The 14,290-nt window shown below is 41.0% G+C and overlaps 1 protein-coding gene and 1 pseudogene across 6 annotated transcripts in view; one reads left to right on the top strand and one right to left on the bottom strand.

Moving 5' to 3' along the window:
- SLC35D2 (solute carrier family 35 member D2) overlaps positions 1 to 14,290 on the bottom strand; it is a 76,911-nt gene that overhangs the window by 29,038 nt on the left and 33,583 nt on the right. For 5 of the 6 annotated variants that reach the window (XM_037056194.1, XM_037056196.1, XM_037056198.1 and 2 more), the window contains 4 exons: positions 8,631 to 8,702; positions 7,653 to 7,721; positions 3,331 to 3,433; positions 2,007 to 2,099 (listed from right to left, as the gene is read on the bottom strand). In XM_037056194.1, the coding sequence (XP_036912089.1) occupies positions 2,007 to 2,099; positions 3,331 to 3,433; positions 7,653 to 7,721; positions 8,631 to 8,702 (337 nt within the window). The remainder of the gene's footprint in view (positions 1 to 2,006; positions 2,100 to 3,330; positions 3,434 to 7,652; positions 7,722 to 8,630; positions 8,703 to 14,290) is intronic. The other variant, XM_037056197.1, reaches the window with a different exon arrangement.
- Positions 12,822 to 13,253, top strand: LOC118993707 (ATP synthase subunit g, mitochondrial-like; annotated as a pseudogene).

The following is a 14,290-nucleotide window of genomic DNA, read 5'->3' as shown; positions in this document are numbered from 1 at the left end:
AAACCAGGCGAAACTGGGGAGCCGGACATACCTCACAACCCAGAGTCCCAGTGCAGGGAAATGAAGCCTCAAAACACCAATTGAAAACCCCTGTGGGGGGTTGAGGTGCCAGGAGACACTCCCAGCCTCACAGGAGGGTTCCTTAGCAAGACCCACAGGGTCCTAGAACATACACAAGCCCACCCACATGGAAATCAGCACCAGAAAGGCCCAGTCTGCTTGGGGGAAGTGGCAGAAGTGACTGAAATACGCAGAGAGCAGAGCAAGTGCCATTGTTCCCTCTCAGCCCCCCACCCTCACATACTGCACCACAACTCAGCCACTGGGTTGCCCTACTGGGGTGAACACCTAAGGCTCTGCCCCTCACTATGTAACAGGAGTGTCAAGACAAAAAAATGACCCAAATGAAAGAACAGATCAAAGCTCCAGAATAAATATAACTAAGTGACAAAGAGATACCCAATCTATCAGATGCACAGTTCAAAGCACTGGTTATCAAGATGCTCACAGAATTGGTTGAATATGGTCACAAATTAGATGAAAAAATGAATGCCATGCTAAGTGAAATGAAGGAAAATGCACAGGGAACCAACCAATAGTGATGGGAAGGAAACTGGGACTCAAATCAACGGTGTGGACCAGAAAGAAGAAAGAAACAACCAAACAGAAATGAATGAAGAAACAAGAATTTTTTAAAAATTAGAAGCTTGGGAACCTCCAGGACACCTTTAAACATTCCAACATCTGAATTATAGGGGTACCAGAAGGGGAAGAGGAATAGCAACAAGTGGAAAACTTATTTGAACAAATAATAAAGGAGAACTTCCCCAATCTGGCAAAGGAAATAGACTTCCAGGAAGTCCAGGAAGCTCAGAGAGTCCCAAAGAAGGTGGTCCCAAGGAGGAACACACCAAGGCACATCATAAGTACATTAGCCAAGATTAAAATGAAGGAGAGAATCCTAGAAGCAGCAAGAAGTAAGGGGACAGTCACTTACAAAGGAGTACCCATCAGACTGTCAGCAGATTTCTCAAAAGAGACCTTACAGGCAAGAAGGGGCTGGAAAGAAGTATTCCAAGTCATGAAATCCAAAGACCTACATCCAAGATTGCTCTATCCAGCAAGGCTTTCATTTAGAATGGAAGGGCAGATAAAGCGCTTCTCAGATAAGGTCAAGTTCAAGGAGTTCATCATCACCAAGCCCTTATTATATGAATTGTTAAAGGGACTTAGCTAAGAAAAAGAAGATAAAAAACATGTACAGTAAAAAGAGAGCAAACTCACAATTATTAACAACCACACCTAAAACAAAACAAAAACAAACTAAGCAAACAACTAGAACAGGAACAGAACCACAGAAATGGAGATCACATGGAGGGTTATGAACAGGGGTGTGGGAGGGGGACAGAGGGGGAAGAGGTACAGAGAAGAAGTAGCATAGAAGGTAGGTAGAAAATAGACGGGGGAGGGTAAGAATAGTATGGGAAATGTAGAAGCTAAATAAGTATGACACATGGATATGAACTAAAGGCAGGCAATGTGGGTGGGAGAGGGTATACAGGGTGGAGGGGAGTGAAGGGGGAATAATGGGACAAATGAAATAAAATATAATCAATAAAATATATGTAAAAAATAAAATAAAATGCCCATAATAAAGGTAATAAATAAGTAACATTTTTTAATGTCAAATCCCCTTCTAAGTTAAGTAGCTTTCCCAGGCTCCCCACATCAGCAAACGGTACTGAGACTCAAGCTCAAATTTTTATGGTTGTTTTCCAAAAATCTTCTAGTCCAAAGTTCTTGGGACCTCTTGCCGCCACTTCCCAGGGGTCTAAAAGTAAACACCAATGAAAGGATAGTGCCAAAGGTATTTGTGGGATATCAGACATCTTGCTTTCATGGAATCCTAGCATCCTTTACAGACTGTATCTCAGGGAGTACTGAGGGTTAAATTCAAAGACATAAAAGAATGCTGAGTAAGAATGTAGTGTCTGCCATCAGCTTACCTGCTGGAGGTCTCCTGTGGAGATGCTGAGGATGAGGGTCGGGATAATCATGAAACAGGCATTGTAAAACAGCACTCCATACTTCCCTAGCTCCTACAAAAACAAAGAAAACCCCACTTGATTTTAGAAACGTGAAACATCAACTTGCCATTTATAAACTATCTCTTTAGACATTTACAAAATGCACCTTGACCAACTCTGTATTAGAATATTTTCAGCAAATCTCTAATGCAAAAATGCTTCCTTTCACGTAACCATAATCTCAAAATAAAATTTGTTTCACACAAAAATGACCAATAAAATGGTTGGAGATGGATGGCCTCCAAGGTGCCACCCTTCTCTGATATTCTAATTTTTTTTAAAGCATGACTTTCAAAATAGAAAATCTGAAACAAAATAAAAAACAATAAAAAATGTTAATATGAATAGAACTCCTTAAAATATCTGTGCTTTCTATTAAAGAAGAACAGGGTTAAAACACTAGATATCTCATTTCCAATCTTCCATAAATTTACTTTTCATTAAAGCAGCTACACCACTTCTCCCCCACTTTCCATAAAGGGTGACATACTGTGATCCTGAAAAGGCAACAAAACTGTTTTTGTAAAAGTGCCACCATTAAAAAGCAAATGGCTGAGCAGGAAATAAAAACAGCTCCTAGAATTAAGCCCGTCCATCAGAGGAAACCCCTCGCCTGACACAAAGGACTTGGTACAAAGAACCGTATGTCTGGCTCCTCCTCCTGCACTTCCGGAACAGCTGGGGTTAGGATGAGGGCTGGGGGTGGCACTTCAGCAGAAAAGCTCATCTGCCCACTGCCCCTCAGGACTGTGAGAGGCGGTTACTGCTGGACAAGACCTTATAAATCACCCACTCCAATCATCTCATTCCACAGATGAAGAAACTGAGGTCTGAAGAAGTTCAAGTTTGAAGTCACAGTGACCACCAGTAAGTAGCCAAACTTGGAACTTGAACCCTTATTTCCAGACTCTCAAGCTGGAGTTGCTCTCAGACTTCAGCCTGGTCACTGATGATGGTGGTATAAAAAACTTTTATTAATTTGCCTTTCATAATAATCCCTTTTATATATTCTGATTTTGCATCAACAACAGTGGCATCTTTTCCCATCCTATCTAATTCTCAACCAAAACTTTGCAAGACAAGGAGAACAAGAAACTCTACAGACAAGGCCACTGAAAATAAATCAGTGACATTATATAAATTAAATTACATGCCAATTTTACAAATTCATTTTATTTTTTCATGTAATTTCAGGGGCCAGGTGACAAAGCCTAAAAGACATATAGCAGTGAAGATGTGGTACCTTTGGGTCCATTTTCTGTTTGGTATAAACTCCATTTGCTGCCGTAAAGATATCATTCAGGAATACACAAATATAGCCTTCCAAGTTAAAGGCAAGGTCAGAACTGAGAAAGAGAACACAAAAGGAAGACTAGTCAGAAACTCACATGTTGGCCCCAAAAGCCTGCCTGTTTCATCTTCCCCCAGTCAAATCCAATGGTGATGCTAGTAACCACCTTCCTCTAGTATAGCTTCCCCCTCAGCAGTGGTGGTTACTTCCTGCGCCCCCCCCAGCAGTGGTGAATGGTTACTTCATCCCCCCCTCAGCAGTGATGAATTGTTACTTCCTCCCCCCTCAGCAGTGGTGAATGGTTACTTCCTCCGCTTGGCCTCCCGACAAAAACAGAACCAGGCCATCAGGTGGCTTCCACTTAGTCACCAATGGTTTAGAACCAGAGGACATTAAACATCTTTTTACTACAAAGCCTTTTCTTTTGCTAACTGACAAATCGACTTAGTAATCAGTGAGCTCTGCTTTTCTAAGGGGAATGACTTATGCAATACACACAGTGGCAGTTGCTTATTGTAGTAAATAGGGCCATCCCCAGGGGACAGCCCTGTGGAGACAGCTGGGCAGTGACTGGGGCAAGAAGGGTCATTTGAGAAACTGACACCTACATCTGGTGCCCAACAGTCACAACACCTTGTCCATCAAAAACGGCAAAGCGGAGAGCCACCCCTTCTCTGCACCTCCTCTAAGGCTCCCTCCTCCCCATTCTTGTGAAACATCTCTTCAGTTTTTACTTTAAATAATACTAGTATAAAAATATTTGGGAGGATGTGACATAGGAAGGAAACAGAAAACAACAGCTTAGCCAAGATGTGATTCATCCACCTGCATATGACCTTGCAGACAGTGTAAGATCAATGTCATCACTCATAAACATACATTGCCAAGGAAGTGCCCTCTAACCCCTCAGATTCAGTAACCAGAGGCTCATGGATTTAACTGACAAGAGATACATGAACGGTTAAAAAAAAGAGGTATAAAAATTGTAGTAAATATCTTAGGCATACAGGAGTTCACAGAGAAGTGAAATTCAAAGAAGCTGTTAGATTCTGGGGCTTATATACCATTTTAACAAAGAGGGTTTAGGTTTTGAGAAACAAATTCTGGGAAAGGGACTAGGAAATACATGGGGGAAACTAACAGAACATAGGGTTGTTTTAGTTAGCTCTGTTTATGCTGACTCACCTGCAGGGACAAGAACTGCTTTCCTATTTCCGGGTCCAGGAAAGGGGACACCTTCACAAAGAGAAATTTATGATCTGCTTTTAGGCAGAAAAGGGAGGGCAGAGATTCCCGTATCTGTTGATTCTCAATCACCTTCAGCTCAAAACAATGTTTATGCCAAAGTGGCATACTTTGGAACAGCATATCCTGATCCCCTTCAATATGGAAATAAGATTATTTCTAACCAAAGAGAAGTAGAGAGGCAAAAACTGCATCAAGATCTGTACACAATTTAAACCAGATTTTGCTTGAAGCTTCCATTGGCATTATTATCTATACATATTTATGAGAATGTGAGTTCATTTTAGATCATCACTATCAGAATTCTTTGGCTCACTCACAGAAGTAGAATGTCTCAAAATAAGGGTTCAAACCTCCTGCCTACTCACATTAGGCTCAGTGATTAAAAGTTGGCCATTCCCTTAACTGGCAAAGAGCAGAATGAGCAAAACAGCCAGGTTTCTAGAGGAATGAAGGGAGGTGTTACTCAGAGAGCCTGAGGGAAATTTCCAGAGTTCTCAGTTCTCTCTGGGGATTGGGGGAGTAGGGGCCAGGGCAGTTCCAAACATCATTTATTTAGGCCAGTAGTGAAAGCACAGAAGTTTGAGAAGAATTTTTTTAAGATTTAATTTATTTATTTTTAAAGAGGTTAAGGGAGAGAGAAGAAACATCAATGTGTGGTTGCCTCTTGCATGCCCCCTACTGGTGACCTAGCCTGCAACCCAGGCATGTGCCCTACACTGGGAATTGAACCAGCGATCCTTTGGTTCACAGGTCTGCACTCAGTCTACTGAGCCACACCAGCCAGGGCTGAGAGGAATTTACTTGTTTATAAATGAGCAGATTCATGGTTAACCCTTGTGGTTGTCATTTAGGGCTGTTCAGACAGTCTATTTCAACTTCTTCTGACTTGCTCTGGCAAATAGAATATAAGAGGGATTAACAACTCACTTCAGGGCCAAAGCTTGCAGAGTGAGTGCACAATTCCCCATACACCCTCTTCCAGCCTGGATGAGTAAGAAGCCCCCTTTGAGGCAGGGTCCCATCAACCTGGATCCCTGAGCAGCTACACTGAGCAGAACACACACACAGCATTAACTGGTATTGGTTTGCATGAGAGGTGTGAGCAGAATACATTTGATATGTTAAACAACTAAGATGAAATGTGGGAGCTGTTTGTTACAGCAGCATTAACTGGCTGATCCAAATGAGTCCATTCTAGGATTACTTACATTTGGATGAGTTAATTTCTGTGAGAGAAGGGTGGGGTCTCAGCTGGCCTACAGCTAAAAACTGTACTTGTCACCCACCAGGATGTTCTCCATTCAAGGGGAAAGTTAAGAATTACTATTCCAAGATGGTTCTGAGGTAAAACCAGCTACCCTTCCAGCTTATTAAAGTATCACATGTGTTAAATAAGCTGAACTTCTAATAGCTGGTTCTAGAATGTGCTTATACACACACACACAGCTCCTGAAGTGCTATTCTTCACCAAAGACTTACAGCCTTGTTTATAAACCATTTTTTTTTGTAAAAGTCTTCAACTGGCTCTAAGTCAATGGCTTTCAAATTGAGCTCGAAGAAACGTAGAAGAGAGAGGCTGCCCACGAGAGATCCCCAGAGTGTTGTGAGGAGAGAGAACTCACGACAGAGCACCTCCCTTTTTTAGCTATTTTACTCATCTGATTTTGTTTGAGCAAAAGTCTGCATGACTAACAGAGTGCTGCTGTTCACCGTCTGGGAGGGACGCAGCAGCTACCACAGGGAGGGAACACAGCGCTAACACCAGGGCCAGCTCCCAAGGCGCTGACCTCCACCTCAGCCAGGACTGGGAAGGAGCGAGATACATGTGAAAACATAAATAATAAACCGTGGTATTTGTCACCATTTGGTGTGCTATATTTTTTAAGTATATTTCTTTAGGTTATTGTCTGCCCACCAACTAGAATGGAAGCTCTATGAAGTCAAGGATTCTCATCTGTTTGGTTCACTGCTGGATTCCCCAGCACCCAGAATGATGCCTGGCACACAGTAAACACTCAGTACAATTTTGCTGACCTTGGCCATGCACTAGTGTAAACCCTAGTTTATTATTACCTCATTAGGTGGATGCTATTCTAATTTCTACTGTACTGCTGAAATGACTGGGCCCAGGGAGGCTGAATAGCTTGTCCGGGCTTAGATAGATAGTAGGAGCGGCAGCTGGAATAAGATCCCAGACATCCTGGCACTGCAGCCCACACCCTCATTTAATTCGCAAGTAATGTCCAGAACTCTCATTTCTAAATGAGTTAAGGTCACTAGTTTAACTAAAATTCCTCTAGCTTTTTCTTCCTCCCCTTCATTCAAGCAGGTTTTTCTTTTCTGTCATAATCTTTACTTTATAGGTGAGGAAACTGAGGCACAGGCAGGCTGAGACAGAGCTGACAGAGGCAGGACTACGTGCTAAACCCAGGTACTGTGACTACCCACATGCTGTAACCACCATGCTATAAAAGACAGGAGTCTGAGCACCTGCTTTCCAACGCAGACTCGGAGTTCGCATCCCTGCTCTTGCGTATTAGTGAGCAAGGGAGTCATCATGCACTGGTAGTGTTGGCTCCTGCCCCAAACATTGCAAGACATTTCATGAGAGTGTTCTGCCTTGGAAATAGTGGCTTCTAAGGCATCACAGAATGACAAAACAAATCAGCATTCTGGTTGGTATGTATTTAATAAATCTGTTCCTCTTCTTAATCAAATGCCTAAGAAGTTTTCAAGTAAAATTTTTATACTGAAGACCAATATTCAGTAATAAAGGTAAACAGTTCATTCCTTTTTTATGAAGAAATGCTGTACTAACATCTTACAATGCTCTGTTTATATATTCTCAGAAACGTTCCGGCCAGTTTGGCTTTCACAGGAACACCAGGGAGGTTCCCAGACACCAGATTGCCCCTCGGCTGCTCAGCTCAACGGCAGCCAGAGGGAAAATAAAAAATGAGGACGAGGCTGGGCCTGTTGTCAAACACACAAAGAAGTTATTGAGCTGAAACTATCCAAAGTCTTACCCAGCTGCTATGACCGCACCGAGAACAATGGCAAAGACACTGACAATGATGTTCATGGAGTACTGTTTCCTGTAATAAATACACGGGTGAGCAGATGAGAGACAGACAGTCCACAGAAAGGAGAGTAAAAAAATATATAGAACATCTCTTTAAAACAAACTGAATATAAACATTGTTAACAGTTTTATAGCTAAAATTGAATAAATAATGCTTTACGCAGAGAAGGCACTAAAGGCATGACAAGTATTTGTAAGTATATCAGTAAGTTTGACCAAATTTACTGCATTTCTTAAGAACTACCTTAATCTAATTACAAATGCATTTCTCTGTTCTCACGAGAGACGCTGGGACAAAATGCAGAACAGCTCCTGCTGCTGGTCTGGTTGGTATGTACTCGTATCAGGCATCCAAAGATTAAGATAAAACTGGGCCACCATCCAAACTTCCTTCCTAAATAACCTTCACAGCAAAATCAGATATTACCTTTATGAATGTTAGCCTAGTATCCTTATGAAAAATTTCTAACCCAACATTACAAAAACAAACTTATTTTAACATTACATCGTAATCACTGCGTCAGAATGGATTTCCCTGAGTGTCTCCCCTCCTAGCCCATACACATACACACAGACAATTTTTCCTCTGCATTTCAAAATCAATGTATATTCCATCTGGCTCAGGAAACTGATTTACATCTGTTTGGGGGTTACTGGTTTTTTTTAAATAAATTTCTACAACAAACATGTATTCTTTATCTAATGTAAAATTATAATAAAAAATCACTCATTAAGTTCATAGGGTATTATGGAAACAGGAGACTGTTTTTAAGGTAACAAACTATTTGTCCTAAAGTTGTTGCTACTAGCAATTCAAATCAATTACTTGGAAAGAAGACAAGATGTTGAGAATTCGCTGGGTAAAAATATGCAAGAAACGGGGAAGAGGACATCAGAGGAACAGAGGAAAAACAAAAATCACCCGAGTATGATGGTTTCCAGGAGTAAAGTGAGTGGAATGGTAAATTTCCTGAGCACAGTGAACATCGGCAAGCTGTCAGGAAAAGATTTAAGAAGAATAACATCAGGCACCAGAAGAAATTTTAACATGTTTCACATTTTTAATTAAGGCACTAATTTTCCACATTAAATATGAGGAATTGACCTAATTCTCATGTATACTACTAACAAATCACATTATATAATTTAAAAATGGAAAATTAAATAATTTTAGTCATTTTCACCTATTAGTTATTTAAAACAACATAATATCCAACCACCACAAAATTGTGCTAAACTAGTACAAAGGTGAACCAGCACACCCTTTGGCAAAACAGATTGGGGTTATACATCAAAAGTCATTAAATGGGCCGAACCCTGGACCTAAGTACTTCTTGTTGGGAAACTTAGCCTAAGTAATCATCCAAAGAAAACACCATGTGTACAAAGGTGTTCACTGCAGTACTATCTTTGGGAAAAACATCAGACAACAAAGCAATGATTAAATAAATTATGATAAATACACTGAGGAAACATTATATGTGATAACTTTACCACTATTAGAAAATATTAAATAAAACAGGGAATATAAAAAATCATGTAGCGCCTAAAACTCTAACAAAGTACACTCTGTATGTCTTTTAAAAGACTAAAAATGGACATTTAAAAGTGCACTAGCAGACAGAATTACCAGTGATTTCTCCTCCAAAACTTTATGTAATGAGGTTACATTCAGTGCTTTAAAAAACACTCCCACTGACTCTGAAAACCCAGAGGTTCCAGGACACAGCTCAGTGCACAGCCAACAGACTGCCGGGGCTGGGACAGCCCCCCTCCCCCTGCTTCCAGATGGGACCCTCAGAGGAAGGTGGCCTTGGAAAGGACACAACCCAGAGCAGGAGTGGCGAGCTCCTCTGGACCAGACTTGAGACCTGAGGAGAGATTCCACGTTAGCAGTGGCACTACAGCCAGTGGTCAAGTGTGGAAAGGATTTTCAGGAACTTTGTTCACACTTCAAGATTTCATATGAGAGCTTAATCTCTTGGGCAGGAAAGCGGGGTGGGGGTGGGGGGTCAAAGGTTCTTTCTGAGTCTTTTGTTTCTTAATAAACAGCTTAAAATTTAAAAAAAGATATGAGACCAGGTTGAATTGCCTTTGTCAAAGCAGTCAACTAAAAGTCTTGTTACTTTCAATTAACTTCAAAAAGTATTTTTGTATAATGCCTTTTAAAAGCAGGTAAGGTATACTTAGTGATCAAAAGTTTGATTTTTCCCTCCTAAGACCAAGAATAGGACCAGGAGGTTCTCTCTCACCACTGTGTCTATTCACCATTATACTGGAGGTTCTAGACAAGGCAATTAAGCAAGGGGGGGACGAAAGCCAACAGTTTGGAAAGGGAGAAATAAAATTACCTTTATTTGCAGATGACATATATAGAAAAGCCTAAGGAACTCACTTAAAAATTATTACAGCCCTGACCAGTGTGTCTCAGTTGGTTGGGCATCATCCCTCAAAGTGAAAGGTGCTGGTTCAATTCCCAGTCAGGGCACATGTCTGGGTTTTGGGTCCAGTCACAGAAGGGCATGTGCAAGAGGCAACCAGTGCTTCTCTATCACAATGATGTTTGTCTCCCACATTGATGCTCCTCTCCCATTCTTTCTCCCTGCCTTCCCCATCTCTCAAATAAATAAAATTTATACAAATTATTGCAATGAATAGGAATTAAGGAAGTATGCAGGAAACAAATAAATACTCAAAATTTAGTTGTATTTACATTCATTAGCAAGAAGCAATCCAAAACGAAATTAAAACAATCCCACTTATGACAGCATCAAAAAGAACAAAATTTATCCTGGCTGGTATAGCTCAGTGGATTGAGTGCTGGCCTGCGAAGCAAAGGAGCACCAGTTCGATTGCCAGTCAGAGCACGTGCCTGGATTGCGGGCCAGGTGCCTGGTGGGGGGGTGTGCAAGAGACAACTACACATGGATGTTTCTCTCCCTCTCTGTCTGCCTCCCTTCCACTCTCTCTAAAAATAAATGAATAAGATCTTTTTTTAAAAAAAGAACAAAATTCTTAGGAATAAATTTGACAAAAGAAATGTTAGGATCATACACTAAAAACTACAAAATATTGTTAAAAGAGTAAAGATAATTAAATGAAAAGTAATTCTTGTGTTTATGGATTAGAAGACTTAATGTCATTAAAATGGAAATACTCCCCAATATGGAACAACAGATTCAACACGATCCATATCAAAATCTCTGCTGGCTTTCCCCCGCCAGAAGTTGACAGGCTGATTCTACAATTAATACCAAAATGCAAGAAAACCAGAAAGCCAAAACAATAAAGTTAGTGGACCCAATTTCAAAACTTAATACAAAACTACAACAATCAGTACTGGTTTAAGGACAGACATACTCATATAATCAGTGGAATAGGATAGATAATCAAGAAATGAACCCTGTTCTGGTTGGTATAACTCAGTGGATTGAGCACAGGTCTGCGAACCAAAGGTCGCCAGTTCGATTCCCAGTCAGGGCACATGCCTGGGTTGCAGGCCAGGTCCCCAGTAGGGGGCACATGAGATACAACCACACATTGATGTTTCTCTCCCTTTCTTCTTCCCTTCCCCTCTCTCTAAAAATAAATAAATAAAATCTAAGAAAAGAAAGAGAGAGAGAGAGAAAGAAAGAAAGACCTTATAATAACGGTCAATTACTTCCAACAAGGGTGCCAAGACAGTACAACGGAGAAAGGACAGTCTTTTGAACATATGATGTGGGGACAAATGAACATCAATTTTTCACCTAATGGGTTTAGTATCCATTGATGATGATTATCTAGACCCATTATTTCACTACAAAGTGTAATATAGTGGTTTTCTAACTATATTACCCCTTCTGTATTCATTGTGTAAACTTCTTCAATAAATACAAATTTTCACCATTTCACATAGGAAAGGCAGGATAAGAGAGAATCATTTATAAATGTTCAGAGAAATAATAGTGTTTTGTTATCTTCATTGGTAACCAATGAGAATTGTTTCTGGGTTTTTTTTTGTTTTCATGAATTCATAAATTTTCATTTGCTTGATATAAGTCTTTTATCAGATATGTGTTTGCAAATATTTTCTCTCAGTCTGTGGCTTGTCTTTTCATTCTCTTAACATAGTCTTTGGGAGCAGATGCTTTAAATTTTTTTTAACTTTTTTAAAAGGATTTTATTTTGATTTTTATGACAGAGGGGAAGGGAGGGAGAAAGAGAAGAAGAGAAACATCAATGTGTGGCTGCCTCTCACATGGCCCGAACTGGGGACCTGGTCTACAACCCAGGCACGTGCCCCAACTGGGAATTGAACTGGTGACCCTTTGGTTCACAGTCTGAGCTCAGTCCACCGAGCTACACCAGCCAGGGCAGGTGCTTTAAATTTTAATGAAGTTCTGCTTTCACTTTATTCTTTCATGGGTTGTGCTTTTGGTGTTGTATCTAAAAACTCATTGTCAAATCCGAAGTCATCTAGATTTTCTCCTAAGTTTTTTTCCCAGAAGCTTTTTAGTTTGCATTTTATATTTATGTGTCTGATCATTTTAAAGTTAATTTTTGTGAAAGAAGTAAGGCTTGTGCCTAGATTCAGTTTTTAGTGTGAGGTCCAACTGTCTGAGCACCATTTGTTGGAAAGACTCTTTTCTGCTGGTGGGAATGTAAACCGGCACAGCAGGGGTGTCAAACTCATTTTCAATGCGGGGCGGTATCAGCCTGGAGGCTGCCTTCAAAGGGCCGAATGTAATTTTAGGACTGAATAAATGTAACTGCTCCTTAACTAGGGGCAAGGAGCTCGGCACTGCTGCCAGGTTGAGACAAGGTGCCAGGCCGGATAAAACAAGGCGGAGGGCAAGATTCCGCCCACAGGCCTTGTGTTTGCCACCTGTGTGGTACAGTATGAAGGTTCCTCAGAAAATTAAAAACAGAGCTACCAAGTGACCCAACAATCCCTCTTCTGTATATCTACTGAAAAAAACGGATAGCACCTATTCATAAATACTTGTCTATATATGCTCCTGCATTTATTGCAACATTATTTACAATAGCCAAAACATGGATATGATCTAATGTCCTTTGACAGAACACTGGATAAGAATATGTGGTATAGCTTTCAAAGAGTGACATTCAGCTGGGCAGCAGGGCCACAGAATTTCCATCCTGCAACCATGGCTCAATTTGTCCGTAACCTCGCAGAGAAGGCCCCAGTACTAGTAAATGCTGCTGTGACTTACTTGAAACCTCGACTGGCCACACTTTGGCACGATGCCAAGGTTAAACTGATTCCTCCAGCCCTTGCTGAGATTCCAACAGCTATTCAGAGCTTGAAAAAAAACAGTCAACAGTGCTCAACTGTAGCTTCGAACAGCTCACAGTTGAGGAAGCTACGCTGAATGGTTTGGTGGCCACTGAGATGTGGACCTGGTTTTACATCAGCAAGATCACAGGCAAGCGTGGCATCACTGGATTTAATGTCTGAAGATCAATCTTCAACATCTATTTCTTTTTGGTTTATTATTTGAATGTTCTTGGACCATGAGTGATCAGAATGGTATTTGAATTTAAAAAAGGTATGAAAAAAAAGAATATGTAGTGAATATACACAATGAAATAGTACTAAGCCTTAAAAAAAAGATAAAATACCGCCACTTGCAACAACATGGAGAAATCTGAAGTGAAGTCAGATGGAAAAAGACAAGAACCATATGGTTTCACTCATATATACAATATAAATCAAAAAAGCAACAAATGAAGAAACAAAAGGAACAAACAAACAACTCCTAGATATGGCCCTGACCAGTGTGGCTCAGTTGGTTGGGTGTCATCCCACAAAGTTTTAGGTCGCCAATTCCAGGCCAAGACACACACCAAGGTTGTGGGCCAGGTCCTCAGATGGGAGCCTGTGAAGGGGGGCGGGGGCAGGGAGGGGACTGAGGGGAGGACAAAGAAAGAGGGTAAAGGTGGTCAAATACATGGTAAGGGGTGGGAACTAGACACCAGCTGGTAAGTGCACAACAGAATAGATGTTGTATTATAAAGTTGTACATACGAAATTTATATAGTTATTGACTAATGTTAGCCCAACAAATGAAAGGTTTTTTAAAAAGAGTTTTTCACTAGGGTCACTAAAAAAAAAAAAGAAACCTTCATATGGGAGCCAGAGACCCCCCAGTGTGAGAGGTGGCCAGCCGTCAGTGCTGACCAAGGGCACTGCCCACAGGAGGAGTCAGAGAAGCCCAGAGGGTACACATTAGCACTAACATTGCTGACCAAGGGCACTGCCCACAGGAGTCAGAGAAGCCCAGAGGGTACACGTTAGCACTAACATTGCTGACCAAGGGCACTGCCCACAGGAGTCAGAGAAGCCCAGAGGGTACACGTTAGCACTAACAGCCTCCAGAGGAAGCTTTAAAACACATTTGAGGTAACCAAGGGAAAATGGCTGCCTTGATCTCGGAAGACAACAACAAATCAACTAAAATGTGTCACTGAAAACGGTATTTCACTTTTTTTCCCCACAACCACACCTGTCCTTTCCTTTCTAAACAAGAGAAAGGCCACTGGCCAAATTTCACACTTCTCCATTTTACATGTCCTTCT

Source organism: Sturnira hondurensis, unplaced genomic scaffold, assembly GCF_014824575.4.
Source record: "Sturnira hondurensis isolate 20B ecotype Veracruz unplaced genomic scaffold, ASM1482457v3 Scaffold0008860, whole genome shotgun sequence".
In the NCBI taxonomy this organism is placed as follows: Eukaryota; Metazoa; Chordata; class Mammalia; order Chiroptera; family Phyllostomidae; genus Sturnira; species Sturnira hondurensis.
Note: the sequence above shows the minus strand (reverse complement) of the source record. Positions and strands in the feature narration are given on the sequence as shown.